Source organism: Ostrinia nubilalis, chromosome 26 (assembly GCF_963855985.1).
Source record: "Ostrinia nubilalis chromosome 26, ilOstNubi1.1, whole genome shotgun sequence".
Classification (NCBI taxonomy): Eukaryota; Metazoa; Arthropoda; class Insecta; order Lepidoptera; family Crambidae; genus Ostrinia; species Ostrinia nubilalis.
Genome location: NC_087113.1, coordinates 10,078,539 through 10,106,257, shown reverse-complemented (window position 1 = coordinate 10,106,257; position 27,719 = coordinate 10,078,539). Strand labels below are relative to the sequence as shown.

The following is a 27,719-nucleotide window of genomic DNA, read 5'->3' as shown; positions in this document are numbered from 1 at the left end:
AAAATAATATTGACTACATTACATTCATCAAAGCCTCGTAAAAATACATGCATAGGTAAATTAAAAAATCTTTAAAGACGAATTTACACGTGACAAAGATGGAGGGAACGTACATTTAAGACAGCTGTTTTAAAATATGACGTAGGTTGACATTGCTTCTAAACGTAGTGTGTGATTATGTGTGAGAAGTGACATTGTGTGGGCTCATGTACATGTATGAATGGCATACAACGTTTTAATGACTGTCATAATAGTTACGTCGCAATGTGCAGAGTCAAACCTGTGTTCTGTTTGAAACCTTCGAACCTTGACATAAAGTTGGAATGGTTACAATGCTTTTTCCAATCTGTGAGTTATTTCAACCCTGGATATGGATCCCAAATCGTATACGAAATCATACATTGTATTCGAATTTATTATAATATCGTAAATAAAATTCATATGCTTCCAAAATAGTCTTACACGCCTCTATAAATTCCTATGTACGTTTGACATGTCTCTATCTTGGGGCATTTTACAATTTTCTATAATTTTACTTATTTTCTTTGGCCGGCCTTTGTGGAAATCCTTGGAGGAGGCCTTAGTCCAGCAGTGGACGTCTTTCGACTGAAACGAACGAACGAACTTATTTTCTTTACTATTTATATCTCTAAACACTTGTTCATTGAGAGAGAAATTTGTATTCTGGCGTTGTGAAACCAATAGGTATCGCTAGAAAGCAATATTGCGATCAGGAAAAATAGTCATTACTACGATTCCATACACGTAAAGGAAAAACCACAATCGTTTGTGTTACAACTCAGTCTAATTTTATGTTGTAGTAATGAAAAACTCTAAATCATATGATGAAACTTCAGTTTCAAAGACCCCGAACCAGGAAACCTTTAAAAATATATTGCCTATACACGTCCCAATATAGCTTGTTCTACCACCACTTTAGGACACCATATTGGCAGATTCTGCACAACAGAGGGTGAAAAATATTCAGTATTGTACAGTAAGCAGGCTCGACTTTAGATTTTTCAGTAAAATATTTATATTCTTCTTATTTTTTTTAATGCAACAAGGCAGGTATTTGACCACAATGGCACCTGATGTTAAGTGGGATGCATTCTAGGATGGTACATAACTGCCCTGTAAGTGCCTATTCACTCTCGCCTTGAAAAGGCCCGGATTATAGGGGTCGTTTCTTAATCAAGGCTGTGCTACAATAAGTTAGTAGGTAAATTATATTTTATTGGTCAGAAAATAAGGCATCGATTGCATTGCGAAACGACACTCGTTCATTACGATAATCGATTCATCACAACTACTGCGATATTAAAATATAATTGCATAGTCATCGACAAATTGCAATAAAAACTTTTTCCTCGGCATAGACAATTAAATGTGTCCCATTTATAATGCAACCAACAATGGGAGTCGCGTGATGGCAACTCTATTATTTTATGAGTACATTATACCATGTAATTGACCCTGAAGGCCAGGTGGGTCGTTTACGGAATGTACCAGGTTCGATTTGTGCAAAAAAGGCGCTGGTATCCCAGCTAGTCGCTATTTATTGACTTCAAGCTATATTGGGGACCCTGGAAAGGGTCTAAGTACTGGATAAATATTTTAATTTGATTTGATTGATGATGGTGTTTAACTTTATAGAAAATGTTCAATGCGATATTGCTGCGATATCGATGCTATAACGTTGCGATATCGTTGCAATATCGATGCGACATCGTTGCAATGCCGCTTCGATATATCGCTCAGAGATAATGAATTAGAGTCGGAACCTAAGCTTGAGATCGAGTGAACACTCAAGCTGAGTGGTCAAAAATCCAAAATAGAGGAGAGGAAGTGAGGTGTGTCACTTCCTCCTCACCATAATTCGAAGCATTTGCCAAATATTTGAACCGTTAACATTTCCGTATTTGTCATTTCGCCTAGATTTCTTAGATTTTTAAGGATTATGACCGATGGGGTCATGTTTTTAGGTTGGTATAAGTTACCTATTGAAAGAAAGAAAGAAACGTTTTTATTATTTATTTATTACGATGAACATCACTTAGTTAAGGACAGAGAACGTACTTATACGGAAAAAAAAAGAAATAGTACATAAATATTACAAGGAAATAAAAAGTGAACTGAGCAGTGCTATCCTGTCGCAACAGCGATGCCCATCGCAATGGGACTCCACTCAGCATATGCCGTGGCCCACGGTTGGGAAGGCCACGACGCTAGTTTTCGGTTGATAAAACAGTAGTATTCAATAGTATTCATGTAGTATTTTGAGACAGAGAAAAACACCTTAGCTAAAGCTTACCGCCAGGGGACTCCCAAATATAATATCAGTTCGTATTATGTTACGAATACAGAATTACTACGACGGTATCAAAATTTAAATTACCATATCGGTGTAATGTGCACACTTTCATACATGACCATACTGATTAACAGATAACCCAACTATCAGTCAACTACAGGTGGTAGGTTTTAGAGTAGGCGCACACCGTTGATTTTTAGTTGGCCGATAGTTGTGCCCGATTTTAAATTGTATGAAGAATCGGCCAAATCGAATCGGCGTAGTGTGCGCACTCCCATACATGCCCATACTGATCAACTGCCCGACTAAACTATCGGCCGACGAAAAATAAACGGTGTGCGCCTACTCTTACGCCTTGGTCTGCGCCTAAAAAAGGTTCAATAAAATAGATTCGGCAAAACAATCCAGGTTCTTAGGCATAGTTTAACTTCTATTCTGCGTGCAGTTCTCAATAAAAATACTTGATCAAAAACTAATTTAATACATACTTCGGAAACTAATTTCCACGTTCACAAAGTTGCTGGCACTGCTAATTTAATTATATCTTATTAGGCAAGCCACTAAGATAAGTAACTAGCAATAAATATGCTGATGGTAGGTAATTATACATATTCATCCTTGGCACTCTTCGCGATATTTATGTAGAGGCATATCAAGCTTGACACGGCGGAGTCTTATGCTGAAGTAATAGATACTAAATTGCAACGAAAATGTACAGGCTGATGAGCTGTTGGTGTACGAACTGTGGTAGGCTTAACTGGGTATTGAAATATTTTAGTTGCTGGCGGAATGTACTAAAATTTAACTTCATAGATATTTTATGAATATTTCTATGATTGGTGATTGGAGAACTCTACATGCACGAGTATTTACCACTCCATATATCGTTTATAATCAATTACTATGTAGTGGACACCACAAATTAATCATGTTGATGGTATCTGATCATCTTGCAGAGCTATCAAAAACGGACTCCCCCCCCCTATAGACTAAAACCGGGAACCGTGCTGAAAAATGACCCTTGGGAAAGACTCGATTTTCCAGCAACGAAAAGAGAAGGGATTCTTTATGCAAGTTTAGGAGTTCCAGCTCATAAAATCTTAAAACCAACTTTGTTTCAAGGGAAAGTCAATTAACCAGAAGATAAAAGGATTTTTTTCCTCATTTTCTGAAAAGTAGACTGATTTTGAAAGAACGCGCTTTTGCACAAATGGAGCTACTGGGAAAGTTATACAAAGAAATAGTTTTAATTTCCTTCTACGGCCAAGTTTCTGTTCATCAAACCTTCAGCGGTGAATTTCAGCCATATAACTTAACAAATAATAATATAACTATTCCAGTCTAGAATGCGGGCACTTGTACTCCTGAAGCACGAATAATCTTTCTTATCGGGCAATAATGTTTACCCAAGCCAGATATGTCTACTAAACTGGGAACCACGATGTGATTTATATTTATATTAAGTGTTTCATGGGAATCGAACCTAGGTACTTTTTGAGGAATTTGAACTAGGTACTCAAAAGTGGCTGAAAAAATGAAAGCCGAAAAAGTTGTTGCGTTGCTCTTCAGCACTGGCCCATTTATTGTCCCGAAGCTGTGGTAGGGTTAAAATAATACTAGGATGTGTATAAGAGCGCTTAGCCTGCACCTCTCGTGGAAAAGGATGATCAGGCTGAAAGTCCGGAATCATCCACCACAGAGGAATATACGAAAATATGGTTTGTAGCTGTTTGGTTGAATTTCAGTATTTAAACAAATCAACCCAGGTTATTTTTGACCCGTCTCTAAGTACCTAAGGCGCCGACCACTAGCGGCAGAGAACACCCCAGGTTTTTAGCGGGTTCGAGCCCCACATAACCTAACAGCGGTAAGTATGGACAGGCCATTTATTTATACGACTCTAACTATACCATTACACTTGATCGAGGATTCTTTGATTACCAATTAGTCATACTGCAGATTGAAGATGTTCGTAGAATAATTAAAACACGGGCGTAAAAAGCCTTAAAGGTAAGAAGACAATAGGAAAAATGGCGGCAATAAATTTAAAAAAAAAACGAAGTAGTCACGTGCCAGAGTCTGTCTAACAAAAGGCACAGTAACCGGTAGCTCTTTCCACAATTTTCAATGTTATATAAGTACGCCTTACAGTTTCTTTTGCGTCATGTTTCTAAGGAGACCCTGTATAATTAGCTATTTAAATTAGTGTCAGACTTTGAACTCTTTTGAAAGCGACGAAAAAGTCGCCTGTTTTAAAATAAATTTACATTTAGCCCTGTCAAACGTAAAATATTGTATGTAAGTTTGAAAGTGTCTATTTAAATGAATAATCTGAAAGTAAATACCACTGTAAAGACGCCCTTGAAAACGTACAGTGCGGGCAAATGATAAAGAAAAATACACCTTGCATGAGCTGCATTTTCACGGTACAGCCACTTCTTACTATACAATGACACACGTGCAAATACATGATTCATTTTTTTCACGAAATGTACGCCTTCGAGTGCTGCAGATAATATCCATTGACTAACAATAAAGTGTGTATATCTTCGCACATTCTTACAAAGTTAGCGTCCAAAGTGATGTCACACGACACACAGTAATGAGTCAAGATTTTACGAAAAAAATCCGAAAAGACCGATGCAGCAGCGCAACCGCTCTGGTGCTAATCAAAGGCAAACACGGGCGGCTAAAGGGGAAAAGAATAAACAACGAACAAAAAAGGTAAACGTTACAGAACTCACCTATATTGGAGGATATCCTGGGCGCAAACAAATCGCGATAACCTTATTTGAACTCTGGCGTCACTGTTACTGAATTTTGAAATTCGAGCGTGATCGGGAGCAGCGGTTGGTACGTCCGCGCGCGGTGACGTCCAGAGCGCGACTGATCGCCGAGGCGGCGCTTGCGCACTTGGAATACGCCTTCACGCACACACGGGGGCGTTGCCGGCGTGTGCGTGACACAAAGCCTTCATGAAAATGCAATGCATTCGACGAACGGAGGTGCGAGATCATAAGGTCACTGTTTGATATACGCTAAGTTTATCGGTTAGAATCCAAGCCACAATAACTATGGAAATATTGAAGCACAATACGGTTGGTTCGGTTATATTATTGAATGAGCATTTGCAGGATTATCCAGGTTAAGATCAAAAACTGAATAGACTTGCCTTAGTTACAATGTTGCTTATGTGCTGAAACATAGTAAAGCATATTATACACCTAACAGCTGTATGAAAAACAAGAATAATATATTGTTAAGTAACCAAGAATTATACGACAGACTTTGGAAACGCTATTGAATATACAATGAATGCAAGTGAGCATAATCGATTGTGGATGGCGTATTGGCTGGATGACTTTGTACAGTTGACAGCACGTCAGACTTTACATTGTTTGTGGCAAAATAGCTCCTTTTACAACCGCATAAGGCAGCAGTGCTTAGCTTAATGTGTCGTCTTCTGTACCTAAGAAATTCTGAAAACATTTCTGAATGTCAATTGATTGTCACATTTAAATAAAACTAGCTGACCCGGCGAACTTTGTTCCGCCTTAATGGCAATAAATAAGCAGACTTTTTTTTTTAATTTCGAACGGGATAAAAAGTATCCTATGTCCTTCTCCTGGCTCTAAACTACCTCCCTGACAATTTTCAGCTAAATCGGTTCAGCCGTTCTTGAGTTATAAGTGGAGTAACTAACACGACTTTCTTTTATATCTATAGATAATATGGCGGCTTTTATAAATACTGTTAAGAATTTAATTACCTTTACAACAGGATAAAGATATTCAAGAAACTGTCCACAACTTGACAGAAAAAACAGTGCAACATTTTTTCGCGAATATTCTATAGTGTCATCCAAAGAACAATGTAAATACTAAATAGTACCTAATTATTATTATTTTTTCCAACAAACTAAACAGAGCTAGTATGAGGGAAACAGACAATTATATTCATCGATAATACTTGACTACTAGGGTATACTAAATGCTCGTGCTCATCACACTAGTATATGCCCCTGGCGGGAATCGAATTCACAATCACAACTGATGTCCTGCGAAACAAACCACCCGGCTGGGCTTTCCTTTGAACTACCAATCCACCATAGGCGTCTAACACACTCTAGCTTTTGGAGGTGACATCAGAATTTTGCTATAGCATAGTACAAGTATGCTTTAATCAAAGGCTGGACTGGAGTGAAGTTGAAGCTTACTTCAAACTCCTTTTATGTTCTTCAGATTAATTTCGTGGCCGGTCCAATGGCAGTTTAGTTTTTTTATTGGTAAATCCTGACTACACAGGAGTTGCAGCGATGGGAACTAGAGGTGGCAATAGTCCCATTTGACCAGTGGCTAACAGCTAACAGTAATCGATTTAAAGGGATTCCGAAGACTGGTATTAATTTTTCGTCAATAAACTGTTTGACGACTACACTCTACCTTATTGCCTACATGGACGGATAGAGCTCTGCCTGATGCCTTGCTTTAAAGGACTTAAAAACTCTTAATTTTGCAACTAGGCTATGAAAAGCGCTTTTTATACGTCCAATTTCAACTGTGACATAAATGTATTTTGACTAACTTTCCGTAATAAAAAATCCTGAATAAACGAAGCTGGCGTCTAACAGAACCACGTCGTGCCATCAGGTTCATAGTCATACAGACTCCTGGTCTTCCATGCCATTTAATTAAAGTCTGAAGCAGGTTAATACTGGTAAGTTTTATGAGTTTTCGTTTTTTATGAACCTTATTCTAATAAAAACTAGTTAAAACAAGTCTCGTAGCTACTGCCAACAAAAGAATACGGTGTTTCGGATGTTTGAACAAGTGAAACGACACGCATAGAGCGAGCAAATAGATCGCAATGTTGCTGGTCTGGAGTATCGATATGGGTTATTTACTCGACTGCGTGAAGATGTTTCTTAGTATGGCGACGAAGAACTTTAATTAATAATAAAAAAAGTTAAGCAATGAGTCTATGATAAAATGTATGTCAAATTAATATTAGGGTGCACCTACTTGATGAGTGACTGATACCCGTTTTCACCATCAATCCCCAATTTTTAAGTGACCCCTATGAAAACACAATTATGCGCTACCATAGGGGTTACTTAAAAATAGGGATTGATGGTGAAAACGGGCATCAGTATCGTACCACGCTTTGTTAATAAATAACTACGTAAAGAGCTAATAAATCTTAAGTCTGGTGGTTTTACTACAAATCAAAGCTTTTATGCCTTAGATCATTGGTTCCCAAAGTGGGGGGCGCGCCCCCCAGGGGAGGCGCAAAGACCTTTAAAGGGGGGCGCGGGCCATCTGTGTACTCAAATATAAAAAACCTGCGACCGCTGAGAGAATGCATTCCAGACTGCTCGATACGACCAATAAATAATCTTGACGCAGAATTTATTGTATGGTTGAAAGGGGGCGCGTCTCAAATAAGTTTGGGAACCAATGCCTTAGATTATTACTTGTCGTGTGTAAGAAAAGCCACTTGATAATTTTCAATAATATCCACGTGAATAACTTTAGCTTACTCAAAGACTAATCAATTTTAATAACAAGCTGTAGTCGAAAACGAGACTCGAGAAAAGTTTCGTAGCAGTTTTTTTGTGTAGCTTGCACCTTACCAACACGAAATAAATGATAGAATAATTTTCAGAAGATACGTTTATCTATCTAGGTAAAAAGGGCTCCAGAATCGATTTGATTCCCTGTTTGGACATGGAAATATTCGTCTTAAATCTTAGACAAAGACAACAAAAGAAGAAATAGAATAGAGGAAATTGACAACATTTTCAGTTAATAATTACCAAGATTTCCAAGCCATTGTCTCAAAAAATAAAAAGTCGTACATACCCCCAGACAGCCGTCAGCAACAAACCGCGCGGATCTGTTATCAGGAGCTTTTATAGCGGGCTTATCATCTACTGGAAGACCGATCAATACTTTTATCTTATTGTATTTGTTCTATGGCGGTTACGCTTTTGGATCGATATACAGGCTGTTACAATCCAGCCATTTTAGTTTAACTGCTCATTTTCCCTGCGTGATCCAATCAGAAATGAGGAGGAGGAGAACCTAAGTGACCGACTTAGCCCAAAGAATTGCTAAAATCAAGTGGCAGTGAAGTGGGGCACATAGCTCGCAGAGCTGATGGCCGCTGGGGCAGAAGTTCTCTAGTGGCGACCACGGGCCGGAAGACGTAGTGTGGGCAGGTCCCTTACTCGGTGGACTGACGATCCTGTGAAGGTCGCAGGATGCGGGCAGCGCAGGACCGGTCGTTGTGGAAATCCTTGGGGCAGGCCTTTGTCCGCAGTGGACGTCATTTGGCTGAAACGAACGAATCAGAGAACTTAACTCTGAAAAACCATTGTTTACGATGATAAAAAACCTACAACATTTTTAAAATAATATTCATAATTTGAAGTCTATAAACTACTTCTATAAACCTCCCTTGTTCTACAAACAATAAATAATCAAAGAGAGATGATGGTTCTTTGTAATTAATACCTAACAAAATTTAACTCACCCTGTATTTGTGATTTGTTAAATGGCACGCGTTGCGGGGTTGGTCGTGTGATTATGAACATATTATTTTATCGTGTTTATTATAAAAACTGGGGTCGCATCAACCCTGGTGTCCAATATCAAGTAGCAATAACGTGCCTCAGAAACATAGAATGACTTGAATGAATGAATGACATGTTCGGAAAATTAATTTAATTCAAGCTTAAACAATCCTTACCAAATAGATCTCTGTTTGAGTCAGAGACTTCAGCAAATCCTCAAAAGATTGGTTCGTTGTAAAGGGCAACCTACAACTCAAAATAATCTAAATTCGAGTTATCACGATTATCGGATCTGCGTTAAAACTACGTGAACTAAGTATCAAAAAAAGTAAGTCCTGAAAAAATAAGGATGTTTATCTTGCGATAGTGTTGAATTTTGCCTAAGTACCAATCAAATTGTTATTTTATTGGTACTTAGGCAATATTCAATTATTGCTTGCTTGAATCTAATTAGTTAAAATCCGGTTTCAAGCCTTCCCTCACATTACAAACCTAAAATTTCAAGCGACAAGCAGTGAGAATGCATTTTTAAACATGACCTTTCGAGTTCAAATTGACAGTAACGTCGAATTACCATAGTTTTTGTTACCCTTAGACCCTGACAAAATGGCTTCCTTCGTTTCCCATCGATTAACGGCAATTGTTACTATTAACATAACTATTTCGTTTGGGACGCATAAATATTTAGAGCTTCCTGAGTTCTTTAAAAAAAAGGATATTTTCTAATTAGGAGACGATGATTTTTTTTCTAATTTTATTTTAAATGCCATCATTTATCTTGACCTTTCTATTGTCGTAATCCCAATACCTACTAAAATACAGACTATCAGAGTAAGTAGGTATCAAAATACAAAAGCTCCTAACTACATAATATTTTGTTTAATAGCATAATATTTTTGGGAGACCTAGACAGAATTCTTAACCAAAGACCTTTGGAAAAATTTGGGCTTGTTTTTTTCATTCATTTTCCTATTTCATGACTAGGGGTAAGTTTCCCTGAAGATAATATTAATAAAAAAAAACACGTAAAAATGACTTACCTCCGATTGCAATGAAGCCTGCAACTCTTCTGTAAGCTTCTTCAGAGCTGCAATCTGAAAGAAAAGAAAACTTTCTTAATACTGAATTTGATTTTCCAATTAATAAACAATAAGAATTCTTTAAAATAGGTTTTGGTTTTACAAATTCTCTATTAAATACCTAAGTTTTAAGCAAAACAACTGCACATCAGCCCATCAAGAAATTGTGTCTGTTTTCATAGTGTTGCGCTTACTACATAATAACGATAATGCCAATATCATGCATCAGGCAACTGTAAGTTACATAAATGATAAAAACGTGAAAGTTTGTAAGTATTGATGGTGTTTGCTATACCTTCATGTAAAAAATGTACTGGACGGATTTTGATGAAACTTTACAATATTATAGGTAGCTTAATATGGTTCATTAAAATAGAACATACTTTAAGATACAATAATACAATACTCTTTATTGAACGAACATCATACAACATGAAGTAGATACAAGAGGTCACACAACATAGAGAGAGTAGGTCATCTATACTTCACAGCGCCTGTAACTTTCAGATACTTCAGTGTTCATGCAATCCCAACGGAAATTGTCAATCTTCGACAGTTTTGCAAGTTATTGAAATTTAATGCCCTAAACCAATTTCGTAACAGGACAGAATGCTTAATAACCGCTTTCGACACAGGAAGACCGTCATAACTCAGGCCAACAAAAGGTTTTTACATAAAAACAACGCAAACCACTCCAATGCGAATACATTTCTTGGTGACCTATTGGCTGTACGCATTTAAATCGATTCCCAATTTGAATTTCAAAACGGTGCGACGCGATTGGCCGGATAACTTTTTTTTAAACGATGATACGACGGTTTCTGCCAGTGTTTTTGAAGTGATTACTTTTTTTAGAATCATGTTTATGCATAGATACCAAATAGATCTAATTAGAATCAAACTCCTTTTTCAGTATTACCTATGTAGGTAAAGGTAACTGCATATCGAGTGCAACACTTTGGCAACTTAGTTTTGAAAATTGATGATTGTGATGTCGATATTTAATTTATTGTGCAAACATTCAAACCTAATGGGTCTTTTATCCAATAACATAAAATGGATGAATTTCTTTGCGATTAAAACTTGCTTTAGCAAGAGTTCTCTTGAAAGAACTATACAGGAATAAGTTCGGAAAAATATCCTAGTTGATTAGATGGAAATAAATAATTCTTTATTTCTTGTGGACCATATACCTACAACTGCGACTATATGGCCTGGTGGTTAGGTACGAACATCGCTAGATGCGGTAGCTGGTTTGAATCTCACCGTAGGCAAATAGGAGCCCCAAAACCATAAAAGAAGTTTATAGAATGTTTATAAGTTATTCACTCTCCATAATACAAGCTGTTACATAGTTAGGAGCTAGGTGTGTGTACCTGCCGTAGTGGCTGGAAGAATGTATTATTTATTACTGCACTGAGATGTATACAATCTAGGTATTACAAAATTAGGTAGGGGCTAGATGTGTGTACCTGCTGTGGTAGCTGGAAGAATGTATTATTTATTACTGCAGTGAGATGTAGTGAGATTAGCATCCCAACTGCGCATATTGGTAGTTTTATTGTACCACTAGCTATGACCGCGAGTTTGTACGCGTGAAAATCGTTAGAATTTTTCATTGATTCGCAACATTTTCATTGTTACTCTGCTTCTATTGGACGTATACAGGATGGAATTTTGTAATGCCTGATATGGTAGTAACTCTTGATACTGGTAGAAAATTTTGTTCAAAAAGGAAACATTCATTTAAAAAAAATAGAAAACTGCATTCAAAGATTTCCGAAAATTCGCTTGCCACTAGGGATTGCAATTGCTGGATCCAGCATACAGCAATCCAGCTGGATCCAGCGCCTTTTTAAACATGCTGGATCCAGCATACAGTGCTGGATCCAGCGATGCGGATCCGCAAACGTATAATTTTCTATTGCTTAGTTTCGAATTGCCGCCACTTTCAAAACGGCGCGGTGACGTTGCCGTTCTGTTATTGTGTGCGTTGACCGGGCCTCTCCGAAGTTACTGGTACGTTAGTGTGCTTGAAAAATCCAAAAAAGTATGTAGAAGAAGTAAAAAAAACTGTATTTTTTCCTTTGCCAAAAAAAAATGCGATGGGACACGAGATGAATACTTTGTTAAATCGAGTAAATAAACAAAATAATATTGTAGAGCCGGTGCAAGAAGAAAAAGATATCATGGAGTTAGAAGAGAATGGTTTAAATGATGACGCAGAACCCGTGAAAATGACTTTAGAGCAAGAGCTTGAGATGGAACTTAAAAGTGAGAAGGAGAACTTTAATAAACAAAAGCCAAAGCCAAGATTAGATTACGAAAAGGTACTGAAAAAAGAAATGAGCGTTTATGAGACCGAACGAGTGCGAGGTGAATATTTATCTATGGTGTATGACTATTTAATGATCCTAAAACCGACTAGTTAGTGTAGAGGCCGAAAGGGCATTCTCAGCAGCCGGCTACATATGCAGTTCTGTGCGGTTGGGAGTTTAGACTATAGATAAAATTTGTTTTCTAAGGTCTTACTTCCAGAGGATTAAAAAAAAGACATGGTCAGTCTCTTGTCGTCAGATTTTAAACTGCCTAATTATTGCAGAAGATTATTTCGGATTCGTCAACTTCTATTGATACAAAAAATTTATTGCAGATTAAATTACGGTCCTTTTCGTAGTTAATTTTATAAGAATTTTTAAGACTGTTTGTCCTACTGATTAGCCGTATTTCATAGATTATCGTAAGAAGTACGATAATATAAAAATGAATCGCAATATGTGTTGGTAAGCGCAGACCTTAACAACGCCTGGACCATTTTTTTTTAATGTTCGTTGAAGTCCAAGGATGGTTTTTACGGCGAGAAAAATTCGAATAATTTCCGGGAAAACCCTAAAAACAGCACTTTTTTCACGCGGGCGAAACCGTAGACGGAAAGCTAGTTACTTAATAAAAAAAGCCTTAAAAATGTCGCCTCTTTATATTCGTTCCACATTTTGCTGGATCCGCGCTGGATCCAGCTGGATTCAGGTCAATCCAGCAAGAATCCAGCTGGATTGAAAACGCCGCTGGATTGCAATCCCTACTTGCCACACCCGGGCATCGAAGATTTATACAGAAAAAGGCCGGTATTTGATCGCAATCGCACCTGATGTTAAAGTTAAAGTAAGATAGTGCAACCCAGCCTAAGTTTTAAGTTGGTCTTTCTATCAAGAAGTGAATTTCACGGGGGCGAAACCGCGGTCAAAAGGTAAGCTAGTAATTAATGAGTAAAATGAGACTGTGTAGGTTTGTTACTATTTTTGCACACCACCCTGTATGTTATTGGTCCATGGTATCTACTGACAACGTGCGTGGTTCAACTCTATTTCCATAAAATCTAGGACGAGAGATTACAATCGCAGATTTGTACGTGCGGTGTTGACGAATCTTTCATTCATTGTTTTCGTTTCGGTGATTTCTTTAAGTTAGTGAATTGTTTTATTAGATATAAATATTTATTTTGGATATTTATAATTATTATGTATTTAAATTTAGAATGTTTTTAATTCAAAAGTAACTGTCTGTCTGCTAATATCTTTTCTCTTTTATAAACCGCTGAATCGGTGTAAATATTTTTTTTGATAATGAGAGATACCTACCTAGTTAGTTTGTGCCGTTATTTGTACCTCAAAGGAAATCAATAAATAAATAATATTATAATAATAACAATTATCCTACTTTTTGAAAGTGAGACACGCGCGCGTGTGTGTGCGCTACTAGGAATTCATAGCAAGAAATATTCTTAGGAGAAGAAAATCTTTTAAGATTCCCGAACTAATTTCAGGAAAAGTGATTAAGTGAACATCCTTTTTCGTTTTCGTTCGTACTTCCGGAAACCTTCACCAGATCGTCGGTCTACCTAGCGGTAGGCTTGCCTACATACACTACGTCACCTGGATGAGGGCAGAGCTCAGGACCGGTCGTTGTGGAAAACCTTGAGGGAGAATAAGAAAAAGACAAGGAGACATGTAAAGTGCCCCTTAAGGACTACCTTTTTTGACATATTAAGTGCCAAAATACTGGTTAAAACTGAATATTTTTGATTTTGATTTTGGAGGTCTTGTTCCAGCGTTCACGTAATTTGGCTGGGATTTTTTTTAACTACAGGTAAAGTCAGACAAAAACTAAAGCAAAGGCATATAAATAGACATTCTGTTTCATTCAAACTCCAGCAGGTTTCAGTCGAAAGCTGCTCCTTATCATATCGCTGTTCAAACACACGATAGTCTTTATCTACCCCAACTGGGTTGGCTGCCATGACAAGCTAATTTGAACCCTAAACCATGGTGGTAAGGTCAAAATAACTTAACAGTTACACTAAACTTGGACACCCAACGGCTATTCGATTCGGGTATTTTTAGTACGAATAGGAGTGGGGCCATGAAAGTGGCGATTTTTTACTAACTTTTTTTTTATCCACAACGAGGAAGCTCTTGGCCTGTATCTCACCTGATGGTATGTGATGATCAGGCCTTGGTGAAAGCGAGCTTCACCCGGAATCCTCAACCACAGAGGAACTGGCTATCTTACCTCTAACTGCCGGAACACAACAATGCTGTTAACATTATTGTTATGGCGACAGACTTAGGTAAGATGGTGGTGGCCAGGCGGACTTAGAACAAGCCCTACCACCAACCAAACCGAACAGAAAAATCTGCCCCCACTGGGAATCGAACCCGGGACCTCTGCGTCTGAAGCAGGTGGTCTTACCACTAGACCACAAAGGCGTTTAAAAACTAATAGCGGCCGCCCGCGACTTCGTAGCGTGGATCCCTTAGGGGTAGAATTTCGTAAAATCCGTTCTTAGCGGATGTCTACAGTTCTGCCTACACCCTATAAGTAACCTACCTATATTTCAAGTTTGGAGTTTGGTATTTCGCGTTTATTGTATAGATTCAGCATTTTTTTTCCTTACCTAGCACATCTCTGAAAGAAACATCCACACCGTTTCACAGTTTCGCTATACATCCTCCCTCCCACTATCTTCTTAGCTCATCTTTGGTAGAAACACTGCTTAAGGCCTGGTTTTTTTTTTTTTTTTTTTTTTTTTATGTGATAGGAGGCAAACGAGCAGACCACCAGAGGTTTCCACCAAGGAGAATTGTTTTGAATAACCAACCAGATTTCATTATTCAGGAAACCAGGAAACTTGATTGGTGATCTGTGAAAACACTTCTCCGCTCCGCTCTGCTTTGGTAGAAAGTGGAAACCAGGCCTAAAGCACTGCTACTATGTGACAATTGTCATAGTTATTGAATCGATAACGTTACTTCTCCTGTTTTGTAAAAATAAATAATGGTGACCTTTTAGCTGAAATCAGAGCCTTTTTATGACGCTTTTTTAATGCACATATCTGTAATCAACCTGCAATCGCTCAATGCATCATCATCATTATTTCAGCAATAGGACGTCCACTGCTGAACATAGACCTCCCCCTATGACTTCCATAATGACCGGTTGGCAGCGGCCTGCATCCAGCGTCTTCCTGCTACCTTTATGAGCTCGTCGTCGTCTTCGTTTCAGCCAAATGACGTCCACAGCTGGACAAAGGCCTCCCCCAAGGATTTAAACAACGACCGGTCCTGCGCCGCTCGCATCCAGGCACCAGATTCACCAGAGCGTCGGTCCACCTAGTGGGAGGCATGCCCACACTGAGGGCTAATTTATGAGGTATGCTCAGTTAAAAACTTTTAATTACAATTACCAAAAAATATTTACCGAAGAATACTCATTCGGTAATACGCAGTTTTAATGGCCCAAAGACACTAGCATTCACAATTACGAGTCTGCATTATATGAACATACTAAGCCACATAAAGCCTAGTTACACACATTCACCACATAATCCACAACAATACATAGGGGCTCGCACATAGGGGTCACGGCGCGTACGCGTATTGAATTTATCTATTTGTTTAACCAAATTACAGAGTAGATGTTAACTAAAATAATACTGAATTTTTAGAACATTAGAAATTACTACTAGTCCCGCAGTAGCTGTGGAAATCATTTGGGGGAGGTGTTTTTCCAGTAGTGGACGACATTTTGGCTTTATGAAACTTAGGACGAGAAAATTACCTAAGGTATGGGAGCGGCGTACCGGAAAACGCAGCGACGACATCGTAAAGGTAGCAGGGAAGCGCTGGATGCAGGCCGCTACCAATCGATCAACGTGGAAAGCATGAGGGGAGGCCTATGTTCAGCAGTGGACGTCCTATGGCTGACATGATGATGATGATGATGATGATGGGAGCGGCGCGGGAGGGTTTGAGACGTCAAACGTAATCGACGAGCCTTCTGTGCTTCAAACTGGTATACTCTGTCACATTCTAATAATATTAGGTCAATTTCACCCTTCCCGTGCCGCTCCCATACCTCAGATACTTTCCTCGTATAAGCAGGCCTGTTCATCTCCGCGAGTTTACATCGAAAACAAAACACGCACGATGGCCCACCTACAGGATACTATTCGACAAGGCCTCACATACGAGCGAACATTGACTCACGCACGCGTATTCTTGTGTATGATGGAAGAAAATAAAGAAAATGGTGTACTAAATACTGTGCAGTATTTAACTGCCTAAATAATAATAAAAACACAGAATGTACTTTTTTAAGTTGCCTCAAGACACTGAGAGGTAAATAAGTAGTTAATATTATTCATGATAATTCATGCTAAATCATCATCACCTCACGTCACATCATTTTACCGAAGTCAGCCCTATAGCTTCGGCGCAGTGCCGATCACTGACGTTTGTCAACAAAATGGTGCTTGACTCTTGAGACAGGCTAAATTACACCATATTGTTAATGATACTGAGCATAAATTTTTTTAAATACCTTCGCGAAGTAAAACTTCTGGACGTAGTACTTATTATTATTCTGTGGTATAAGTTTCATTCAGCCAAATGACGTCCACTGGTTGAGTTATGCACTAGATCTATAGGCTCATTAACCTTTCGTAATGGGTTCACCACATAGTCCATTAATGAAACAGAGAATACATTAATCCCTCTAAGGAAGACTGTGGAGGGCGTAGACCTGCGGGGAGATTCTTGGATGGCTCAAACTTGGAGTGCAAGTGTGGTTTTGTTCCCCAGTCGACAAAGTACAATGTGTGCCCTGCGTGCCCAAACAACTGCAAGCAGGAAGATTTAATGTAGGCTACTGAAATCGAAATAACTGTGTTGGTTTGTTATCGATACAACAAGAAGCAGAAACCAAATTATTGTATCTCAGCCAAAGTTTAAGCCCTCAGGATCTTAGGTTTCAGCTATGTAATTACATAGTAGCATTTATAATCAAAGTCTAAGCCTTTAATTCTTGGGCCTTCAAAGATGATGAGTTGTTGAAAAGTTTAAAAAGATGAGATGTTTAAAATTTCAAACACCATCCATAGTACTGCTAAGAGAAATAGGTACCTACAAACTTTATGCAGGAAAACCTAGGAAACCCTGACCAAAAATATTGTATAGCTATCATATTAGTCAGATGATAAGGAATTCCTATATCATTAAGAATGATAAACAATTTAAATCACTACTCAAGATAAGATACAGGACTTAATTTAAATCGAAAGGCATTTTATCCTCTTAACACATCGACGGACAGTAACATCCATTGGAGTTCAGGTAGTAAAGGATCATACAACAGAACTCCTATAGATATCATAGTTTTAACTCATTTTATATGGACACTACTCCCATAGGCAATGTATGTGAATAAGTAGTGGCATTTGGGAAGTGATTCTTAACTTGTCTGTCCATCAAAGTGTTAACTGGATTGCTTCCACTCTTGCTCCCACTGCTGCGACTTTTGTGTAGCCAGAAAGAGAGAGTAATAGAGCATAGAGCCTCAGTAGCACCACTTTGACTCTCACAGTTGGGTTTATATTGGCGGTCCAGCTGTAGATCCTGGCTACACAGGAGTCGCAGCAGTGGGAACGAGAGGTGGGAATAGTCCTGTTTAACTTTCACAGTACTTAAAAAGCCAGTGTTTTTGTAAGGAGTTTGTCAAACTTGATGTTGGTTATGGTCAAAGTAATATGGAGCCCAGGCAGGGTAGCATAAAGTCAAAGAATAGTTGTTGAACATTTTTAATCCTTCAAGAGCCAATAAATATCTAATAGAACTTCGCAATTCAAATCAATCGGAATCAAATTAGAATATTCTCATGTTGAATTTTTTTAGTTCCTTTTAAAAGAAAATGGCTTAGAATATGATAGTATGTTTATTTGTATCTTATTCCAACATACCTTCTATGAATGGTTAAATTTAAAAGCAAATACAAAATGTGTTAATACATCTTATAGTTACAAGATGTAGAAGAGCTAAACACAAGCACTTAAGTGTTTATTTATTTCTCATTACTGAGGACGAAATTATCATTGCGTATAATAGCAAAAAGTGATCTAAAAGACCTTGAAAAATATTTTGTAACATTGCATAGTTACAAAACCTGAACATCACTTTAATGCAAATGTAGTAAATCTTTATCTTTACCGCACACAAAGTACACTCCTTTATTGTATGTTTACTATAAATCAACGATGTTTGGTTTAGTGTTTAGTGAACATTATATCATAGGTTCTGTAAGGCGAAACCAACCAGTATAAACGGTTAATACGACGTAATGAATCCAATAGAACCAATAAAAAACGACTAGAATTGAGTATGAGTAGTTAATTTAGCGCGTAGGAGCATAAGAAGGCTTATAGTTAGAATATAGACAAAGTTATGTATGAAAACATAACCTGAAAAACAGCTGTCAGTGAGACATATTTTTATTGAAAAAAAGAGTAAATAACTTACCTCGAGCTCCTGGTTATGGCATTTGTCTTCAAGCTCCTTCACCAAAGAGCCTGAACTAGCAGTTAGGTCACTACTGCTTTCAGCAGAAGGTTCAGATAGCACTTCAGTAGCAAAATTTGTGATCTGCCCTTTTAGACTGCTCAAACTCTGGTTTAGATTGAGCCACGACATGTTTGTTTGTGTTGAACTGTCTCACATAGCACGTTTATGATATCGCAGAAGGAATAGTATGGTGAAATAGACGTAAACAATACGAAAATTGCATTATTTTTCCAATTGACAAGACTTTGTCCAGTTGGCAAAACAAGTCGCCATATTTGACGTTAATGACGTTTCTCAGAGTAGAAAAAAACACATACTTACGTTTCGTTCGTTCCATTATGAAATGTAATATGCTACTTCGCTTTTTACATTGATTAATTTGTTAATTAGAGAGAATGTATTTTAATTTTCTGCAATTTACATTTTTAGATTGCCTCACTACCCGGACCCGTAGACTGTGAAACTGTGACTGACTGACGGTGACGGACGCTGTCAAACGACGACGACGGCCACACATCTGTGGACGGCCATTTTTTGCAATTTTTTGTGTTTGACGTTGTTGTCTTGTCAAAAGATTTCGCTCTTTTTTCTAATAATTCTTTTAATTCTATCAGTAATTACAATTGAATTCTCTGTCATTAAATTGTCTAAACTCAAATTAATATTCGAAGACTATACCGAAAGTGTAAATTACTATAACTGCAAACATAACCTAAAAAACAAATGGAGCCAAGTGATTGTGGTTTATTTCTTCCAAACTTAGCTAACCCTATAAAAAATCAGCCGAGAATATTGAATTTTACATGTGATATGCCTAATGCCGACGGAGTCGGTCTTAATAAGAGTAAAAAAGTAAAAAGGGAGTGCTTAACCACAAATAATGCTGTTAAGTTCCTTCTAGAAGGACAGCTAAAAAGGAAGGTCTGCAGGTATTGCCTGAATGTGACGTCCCCTCTATCGGAGCTAGACCAAGTCTTGCAAGTGGGTGGATCTGGGGTACTATATAAAGTAACAATAAGGAATATGGTTGCTTCTTTTTATCCATATAAGGTAAAATGTTCTTAACTTACTTATTATATCCTCAATTGTGATGATTAACTAACTTTAGTGAATGAATTTGCCCCATATTATGTCTGCTAGTATAATTGACACCTAATTTTGTATTAATTTCATTCTGTATAATTTCCAGGTGACAGATGACCCCAATTTCCCTAACAAAATCTGCAACAAATGTCTGAACCAAACAATCAGGTCATATTTGTTTACACAGCAGTGTGAACGCTCTGAAAGGGCATTACGGAATTGCTTAGAAGACATGTATAATAAATTCAAGAAGCTAGACCCTTTGGAACCTCAGAAAAAAAGAGGCAGACAGAAATTGATCCCGAATTATAACATCCTGTACGCCGAACATGAAAAAGTTATAGATTACGCTGAACCGCTTATCAATATTGTGAACAGTGGTGCAGAATTGACGGAACAAGTTATTGATAGTAAATTTGAGTGCCCAAAGTGTTGGCAAATACTACCAAATTTAGAGTCGTTGCTCAACCATGAGAAACAGCATCCAAAGTCCATGTGGTACAGTTGTCGGCATTGCGGCAAGTCTTTTACCAGCCGTAACCATTTGAAGAAACATGTACGCACAACACATGAAATGGCAAAACCGGCTTTACCTTTACCAAAGACTGATTTTAAGTGCGCTGAATGCGGAGTTGTAAGTGAGAAGTATAACGAACATTTGCAACATATTGAGAAGCATAAATTCCAGAATGTCATGGAGCGTTTGATTGAAAAAAATATGGATGAATTGTGTGCAGTTTGTTTGGACGTAAACCCAAAGTTGGTAGACTTGGAAGAGATGGTCTGCCTTCATGGAGGATTCCCAGAGATGATGGGGGAACGGACCCTGTACAGTATCATTGGTTCTACAGTGCCTGATGTAAGTATAAACTATTTTTTGTATATTATTTTAGTTCTAATCAAATTGGTAAAAAAATCTTAAAATATTTTTAATAAATTAAAACGTACCTCTCTTCATGTTGCCATCAAAGCTTACAGAGATAAACTTTTTGATATCAGAAAGAGTTATTTAAAAATAGTGCTATAGTGCTAGTTTTTTTACACAAGGAAAAAATTTAACACAAAAATACATCTGTACTAAATAGCTGTCAAAAATCAAGTTGTATTTGAAAATTGACCTTGTTGAAGAAGTTTATAGCAAACTCATGTCTGACTTTTTATTACTAATCCTTTTCTAGAAATCATCATACAAATATCAAGAACTGCTTGTGCCTAAACAAGCCAAGATAGTAACGATTTTGAAAGTTAATAAAGACAAACACAACTTTGTCATATCAGCTCCTATTGTTATCTCTAAAGATGACATAGATTTTGATGATTTGTACATGTTTGAATTTAGTTCACCCATTAATTTGGACAAAAACATGAGTATTATTCCTCAAAATAAGCTTGAAGTCAGTGACAATACTCAAAATAATGATTTCAATGAGTGTAATAATCCTAAAGATACTGGCACTGTTACTGATCCAGAAAAAACATCTGATAAAAACAATATTGGTGATGCTAGCAATGAAAATTACTCTCTTAGGCCACCAGCATATTATAATAAAAGTAACAGTGACAAAGAAATTGCTGAAAATATCTACTCTTTCTCAAAACCTGAGTACATTCATGAAACTAAATCTGATACTGATGATCTGGTGAAAGTTACTGAAATGGAAGTAATCCTTGATTCAAACTCTAATAAAGTAATTAATGAAAAACCATGCAATGTTTGCTGGATATTTAAGAACACTAATTGTGAGAAATGTTCAAAAGCAAACAATATTATTGAGAATGCAAAACCTCTTGGCATGAAGGAAGAGGAAGTCATTGTTAACAAAAAACCTTGTCAGTTTTGCTGGGTATTCAAAAACTGCCCTAGATGCGATTATTGCAAGAACATTTTAAAAGAATCTCTTGAATTAACTTCTGGTGATGTCATTAACAAAATAAATGAAGAATTAGAAGTAAATGAAGAAAGAGCTCATCCTAAGAAAAGAAAGCTCCCTGATGACTTAAAACCAACTGCTAAACGAACCAAATGGCAGTGCCAGTTTTGTTTATCATCTAATATTGATACAAACTCATGTCTGTGCTGTGATGCTCAGAGATATTTATATGAAGATAATTCGAAAGTCAAGTTTAATTTCAATAAAGATTTCTTCAAGAAATTGAATGAAAACAATGACAGCTTTGCTGTTAAAGATAAAAATACTGATATCATTCAAGAGACTATTGATTTGGTTGATGTAAATGAAGATATCCCAAAAATTGAAAATTTAATTTACAATGATCATGAAAAAATGGAAAACATTTCAACCATTGAAAACAATTTTAAAACCATTGATGATGCAATTGAAATGGAAGCCTCACCTTCCACTGAATATGAAAAAGTTGTGGAAAGTGAAGATATGGAAATAGCAGAGGAAAATGATAATATCTCCAATGTATCCATAATAAATCAACCAGTTGTTTTCCCTACAATGTGTGATTGGATGCCAAATGAAATGGCCACTGAAAAACCAACTTCAACATTCCAATTTAATCTTGGAGCTACCACACCAGATGATAGGAAATGTGCTAGAAGATATAAAAGACCTTTGAAAAGATCTGCTCCATCTTTTCATAAATAATTTATAACATTTACAATTGATTGATTTTTGAATAGTGGAAGATGCATCAATTACGAAAATATATCAAATTATATTGTGTTTAGTAGCTTGCTATTGCTATACTCAATCAATACACATGTGCTGTGCTATATTTATCTTTAGATCTACTCTTAAATTATTTCCCATTGTTAGATCATAAGGGTGCATACTTAACATAGTAGTAGTTAGTGTTACATAACCTACTTATTTTAGTATGTTTATGTATTATATTCATAAGAACCTTGCTTATTTATCTTTTGTTTACAATCGTATAATCTTTTGTTGCAGATGAATAACCTACATAACTTCCCAGGGAAAAAAATATGCGAAAACTGCCTTAACCACGCTATTACCTCGTATGTGTTTATCCACCAAACTCTGTATGTTAGAGATAGGTTTGACACTTGCCTAAGTTTAATGTTAGATAGCCTAAACCAGTTGGTAAAACCAGAAGCTAATGTATTTATAGAAATTTCCCAAAACGCTATAATGCCCTTGGTCGAACCAGATTTCGATGAGAATTTACTTCTAGAAGAACATGAGATTGATGAATCAAAACTCAAAATAGAAGTGTTAGAAGATGAATTCAGGCAGGACTCTGATAGTGAATCCAGTGCCTCTGATATGGATAGTAAAGATGACTTGAAACAAGAGACTGTTGATTTTATAGAATCGAATGTGTTACAAAATCTTGCCAGGAAGGCAGAAAAAACATACGAAAATAGAAAACTAATTAACGGTGTAAGTGAACGTAAATACAATTCATATGATGATGTTTGCAGTGAATTTCTAACATTCAAAAAGAGAAAAAAGCCTGTAAGGCGACACCACAGATGCAAATACACTTGCCCTAAATGTAATAAACACTTCATATCCGAATACTTTTTGAAAAGGCATATACTAAAACATGTCTTCAGAAAGGTTGAATGCACAAAATGTAATCTCCAATTCAAATCCAAGTTCTACCTTTACGAACACACGAAAATGTGTCATATTCTCAATCAATATGACTTCTTTTCTTGTAGCACTTGTGGCAGGGCGTTTGAGAGTAGCAAAAATCTGGATCAACATTTGAAATGTCACAAAGCAAAAGGATGCCAGCTTTGTGGGAAGGAGTTTTTGACACAAGAATATTACGATTCTCACATGCAACGTCACGCTGGCAAGTTGCAAGTTCTGCATAAATCGGTCCAAACATGCAGTTTCTGCGAAAAAGAATGCGCAAACGACAATGAACTCTCGGTTCATGTAAATAAAATCCATTTGCAAATAAAACCGTACAGTTGCGATATGTGCGAAAAGCAGTTCTACACTGAATTCAATTTGAACTGCCACAAAAAGGTTCATAATTTACTGGCCAAGGAAAAATGTATCTTTTGCAATAAAACCTTGAAATGCAGAAGGGACTTGGTGGTACATATAAGGAAGCATATTGGGGTCCAGCCGTATACTTGTCCAGTGTGTGGGCAGACTTTCTATTCAAGTAATAAGGTAGAAAAACATATGAAGACCACACATGGGGGCAAATTCTGTTGCAAACTCTGCAAAACTATTTTTCCAACCAAATTTTCACTTAAGGACCATATAAACAGGGTTCATAATATGATTTGATTTTAATATATCCTTCTTCGGGTAAACAACCAGTGGTTAACGTATTTTTCAGTGTTTACCGCTTTTTATATTTTCTTTCATATCAATATCGATATTTTTTAGATATTCTGTTGTATTCGCAATAAAACTAGCTCACTGACTTTTAATGTAATAATTTTCTTTTCTTTTGGAATACCTAACCAGTAAAGTTTATTATTGAACCAGTTGATAAAAACGTGCATAAATGAATTATGTTACCTGGCTATTGATTTTTTATGTAACAAATATTGTAGACATTTAAATATACCCACTATTTATGTTTATATGAAGTTTCATTTCATCTTCTAGTGTTGAACATCACCAGTTTGCGCCACTGTCTTAGCCACAACACAAGCAAAGGACTCGCCCAAGATCTCTTGATTGTTTGAATGAATTTCTAAAACGATACAGGAACTCAAGCAAGCATTTCTGAAGATTTTTAATCTTTATCCCATCGCACATTGACATTATAATAAATAAGACCTTCACTCGAAATTGTTTTTGGTTAACAGCGCCAACTTAAAACCGCTCTAAAAAGTGAAAAATAAACCCGGGGACAGTCGTCTTTAACAATGTGCGATAGGTAAATAGTAGAAAAACGTAAGAGGAATTAAATACCAGAATACGAAAGATTGTGGTAGGCTATGGCGCCGTCTAGTGGTAAGTATGAAACTTGATCAGATATCAGTATCGTACGTCAGCTGTTTTGACCAATCGTATCGTATCGCAGAATCGATGAAGCGCGTCTGGATTGGAGACGTTAAAAATTACCGTAATCGGGGCTCAGAAAGGCGCGCAATCCTCCGCATTGGTTCCCGCTGAAAACCAGCTTCTGAGCATGGCGTTTGTGTCATGTCGCATGTTTTTTTGCTGAGCGAGCGCCTATTCAGCATTATGTTATTTATTTTTTATGTTTACTCTTGCTTGTACATTGTGCTGAATATCAGTGTAATGAGGGCTACCGTATTTGATACCCGCCAGTAGGCGCCCCGGTACGCATTCACTGTTCATATAGGTAGCGCCACTGTAGACTGCTGTCACTCGTCAGTGACGCCAAACTGTGGGCTGAGTGAGTGTGAGTTTACATCAAACGTGCTCACGAGTGAGCGAATTTAAAAAATGTATGAAAATTTTAGTTTTTGAACGTTTCCCGCTAGGGGCGCTGTACAATCCGTCATACATTTAATGTAATTTTTTGATGTAAACTCGCACTAGGCCCTCTGTTAAAGGAAAGAAAATACAGTAGGTACGCAGCAGGCAGCACAGATGAGACAGGGAGTAGCCACGAGTAGCCCTCATCATAGCACGAGCATTTATATCAGGTTTTCCTTAAGTTACTTTTTTCTGTGTGAGATATCAGGATTCTCGATTACTTACATCTTATCTAGCTACAATGGACAACACGCATAAGTTGTAATATTAAGTTAAATTATGACTTAATTTAAAGTTTAGATCACACACATTACATTAGTTTTTATTTCACCTCAATCCATCCAGTATTACCGAAGATAGAGCCTCGAGAAGTTTACGGACTTTTTAAAATTTTCAAAAATTTCCAATATTCGCGCGTGACGTCACAACATGATTTTGCAGCCCCCGCACGTTAACCCATTTACCACTTTTTGTCTTTTTCCAACTAAAATAAAATTTTACCTAACTGACAACTGTTGTTAGTTGTCATCGTTCAATCACATTTCAAACTAGGCGCTAAAAAAGTAACCATTATTATGCCACCTATTGCCAATTTTGTGCACTATGAAGCCATTTTTACATTTATGCACTTAAATATAAATTTTCTGGAAAAATAACCAAGTTTGTGTCTCTGTGCTCAATAACGAGTAAATAGTCCAGTTATTTGTTAATTTTACTTGGAAAGTTGTCCGGAATTTTTGAAAATTGGTGAATAAATAGATTTCGCTATGTTCTTTCCGAATTTTGTGACCTCGTTTATAGCCGCGCGCGCGCCCGCCTTATTGAAAAAATCCGCCTTAAAAAAGGTTTTTGACAACTACTTTTTTCATTTTATAATTTTTGGGACATAGACAAGCTAAGAAGCTTTGATAAATGTGATAAATTTCATGTAATGTAAGTTAAATAGATTTAGAGTTGTGAAACAGTCAAATTAATGTACCTGCTAAATTGCGAGTTCTTTTTTCTTTGATCATGGCAGGACAAGCTGCCAGGTGTCCTAAATATGCTGAAGTATAAAAAAATTCGCGTTGCTGAAGTATACATTTTTTTTGTCTTGTTTGTTTCTACATTACATAATTGTATCCTACTAATATTATAAATGCGAAAGTTTGGATGTCTGGAAGTTTAAAATAAAGTAAAGTAATGTTTATTTCTCACCAACATAACAGATAATATTATGATAACAAACAATCAGGAAAAACAAATAGTAAGAATTTTGGTGGGTTGATACCTGAACTAGGAAGATTCCTGTGTCTCAGGTTTGTTACTCTTTCACGCAAAAAGTACTCAACGAATTTTGTTGAAACTGTACAATATTATTGTTTGTAACCCAGATTAACATATAGGCTATAATTTATGCCGATCTGTGACACTAAATTTCACGCGGGTGAAACCGCAGGCAAAGCTAGTCGTGAAATAAATAGGAAAGTTTAAGGTTCTGAAACGTGGTCGCTTACTATGGGCCTCATTAGAAGGCTCAAGGTCACCCAAAGGGTAATGGAGCGGGCTATGCTCGGGGTTTCCCTGCGTGATCAAATCAGAAATGATGAGATCCGCAGGAGAACCTAAGTGACCGACATAGCACGCAGAATTGCTAAAATCAAGTGGCAGTAGGCGGGACACGTAGCTCGTAGAGACGATGGCCATTGGGGCAGAAAATTTCTTGAGTGGCGACCACGGGCTGGAAGACGTAGCGTGGGCAGGCCTTCTACTAGGTGGACCGACGATCTGGTAAAGGTCGCGGGAAGAACCTGAATGCGGGCAGCGCAGGACTGTTCATTATGAAAAACCTATGGAAAACCCAAAGGCCTCTCGCCTTTGTCCTGCAGTGAAGGTCATTTGACTGTAACGACGAAATAGGAAATAATGTAACTATATAAAATCTTCCCTAAGGCAGCATTTTTCCAATTTCGCAACGAGCGCGGCAATCACACTTAACTAACAGACTAACTGAGAGCATAGCGAAATCTATTTTAATCACCAATTTTCAAAACTTCCGGAACACTTTCCAGGTAACCACGTTAATTTGTACCAAACAACTGGACTATAATTAAATTGATATAAAAATTTGGGTACCTACATCTTCTTGATATAAAAATTTGGGTACATCTTCTTAAAAACAAAAGAACTGGTGCTAAAATGGTTAAGTGACGTTTTGACATTTGTAGAGGGCCTTGTAGAAGGGGAGGCTATGGTGCTGAATGTGGATTAACTCAAGTGTCATAGTAACTTATTAGACTGCTAAGCTTGATGATAAAAAGAAAAATATTTTATTCAATGTACATAGTCTGGTCATAAGTTCTGTCATATGATAATAACTTTTGA

General features: G+C 37.1%; 2 protein-coding genes across 3 annotated transcripts in view; one reads left to right on the top strand and one right to left on the bottom strand.

The window, feature by feature from the left end:
• The window catches only part of LOC135084446 (thyroid receptor-interacting protein 11-like), a 70,164-nt gene extending 51,025 nt beyond the window's left edge, over positions 1–19,139 (bottom strand). Inside the window, exons 1-2 of the mRNA XM_063979229.1 lie at positions 18,817–19,139; positions 9,929–9,982 (exon numbers count right to left, since the gene is read on the bottom strand). Coding sequence (XP_063835299.1) covers positions 9,929–9,982; positions 18,817–18,987 — 225 coding nt within the window. The 5' untranslated portion in view covers positions 18,988–19,139. The remainder of the gene's footprint in view (positions 1–9,928; positions 9,983–18,816) is intronic.
• A 261-nt stretch (positions 19,140–19,400) lies between these two features.
• On the top strand, positions 19,401–24,487 carry LOC135084633 (zinc finger protein 846-like). Of its 2 annotated transcripts, none has more exons than XM_063979401.1 (3): positions 19,401–19,908; positions 20,048–20,800; positions 22,863–24,487. In XM_063979401.1, the coding sequence occupies exons 1-3, from the start codon at positions 19,582–19,584 to the stop codon at positions 24,183–24,185; spliced, it is 2,403 nt and encodes an 800-aa protein (XP_063835471.1). In that variant the 5' UTR covers positions 19,401–19,581; the 3' UTR covers positions 24,186–24,487. The 2 variants fall into 2 exon arrangements, with proteins under 2 accessions (XP_063835471.1, XP_063835470.1); XM_063979400.1 differs by having other exon boundaries at positions 21,120–22,955.
• The last annotated feature ends 3,232 nt before the right edge of the window (positions 24,488–27,719 follow it).

Bases quoted from the DNA above. Each gene is read 5' to 3' on its own strand.
- LOC135084633 (XM_063979400.1), top strand. From the start codon at position 19,582: ATGGAGCCAAGTGATTGTGGTTTATTTCTTCCAAACTTAGCTAACCCT. The intron at 19,909-20,047 runs GTAAAATGTTCT...TATAATTTCCAG, and splicing joins CTTCTTTTTATCCATATAAG to GTGACAGATGACCCCAATTT. The intron at 20,801-21,119 runs GTAAGTATAAAC...ATCCTTTTCTAG, and splicing joins TTGGTTCTACAGTGCCTGAT to AAATCATCATACAAATATCA.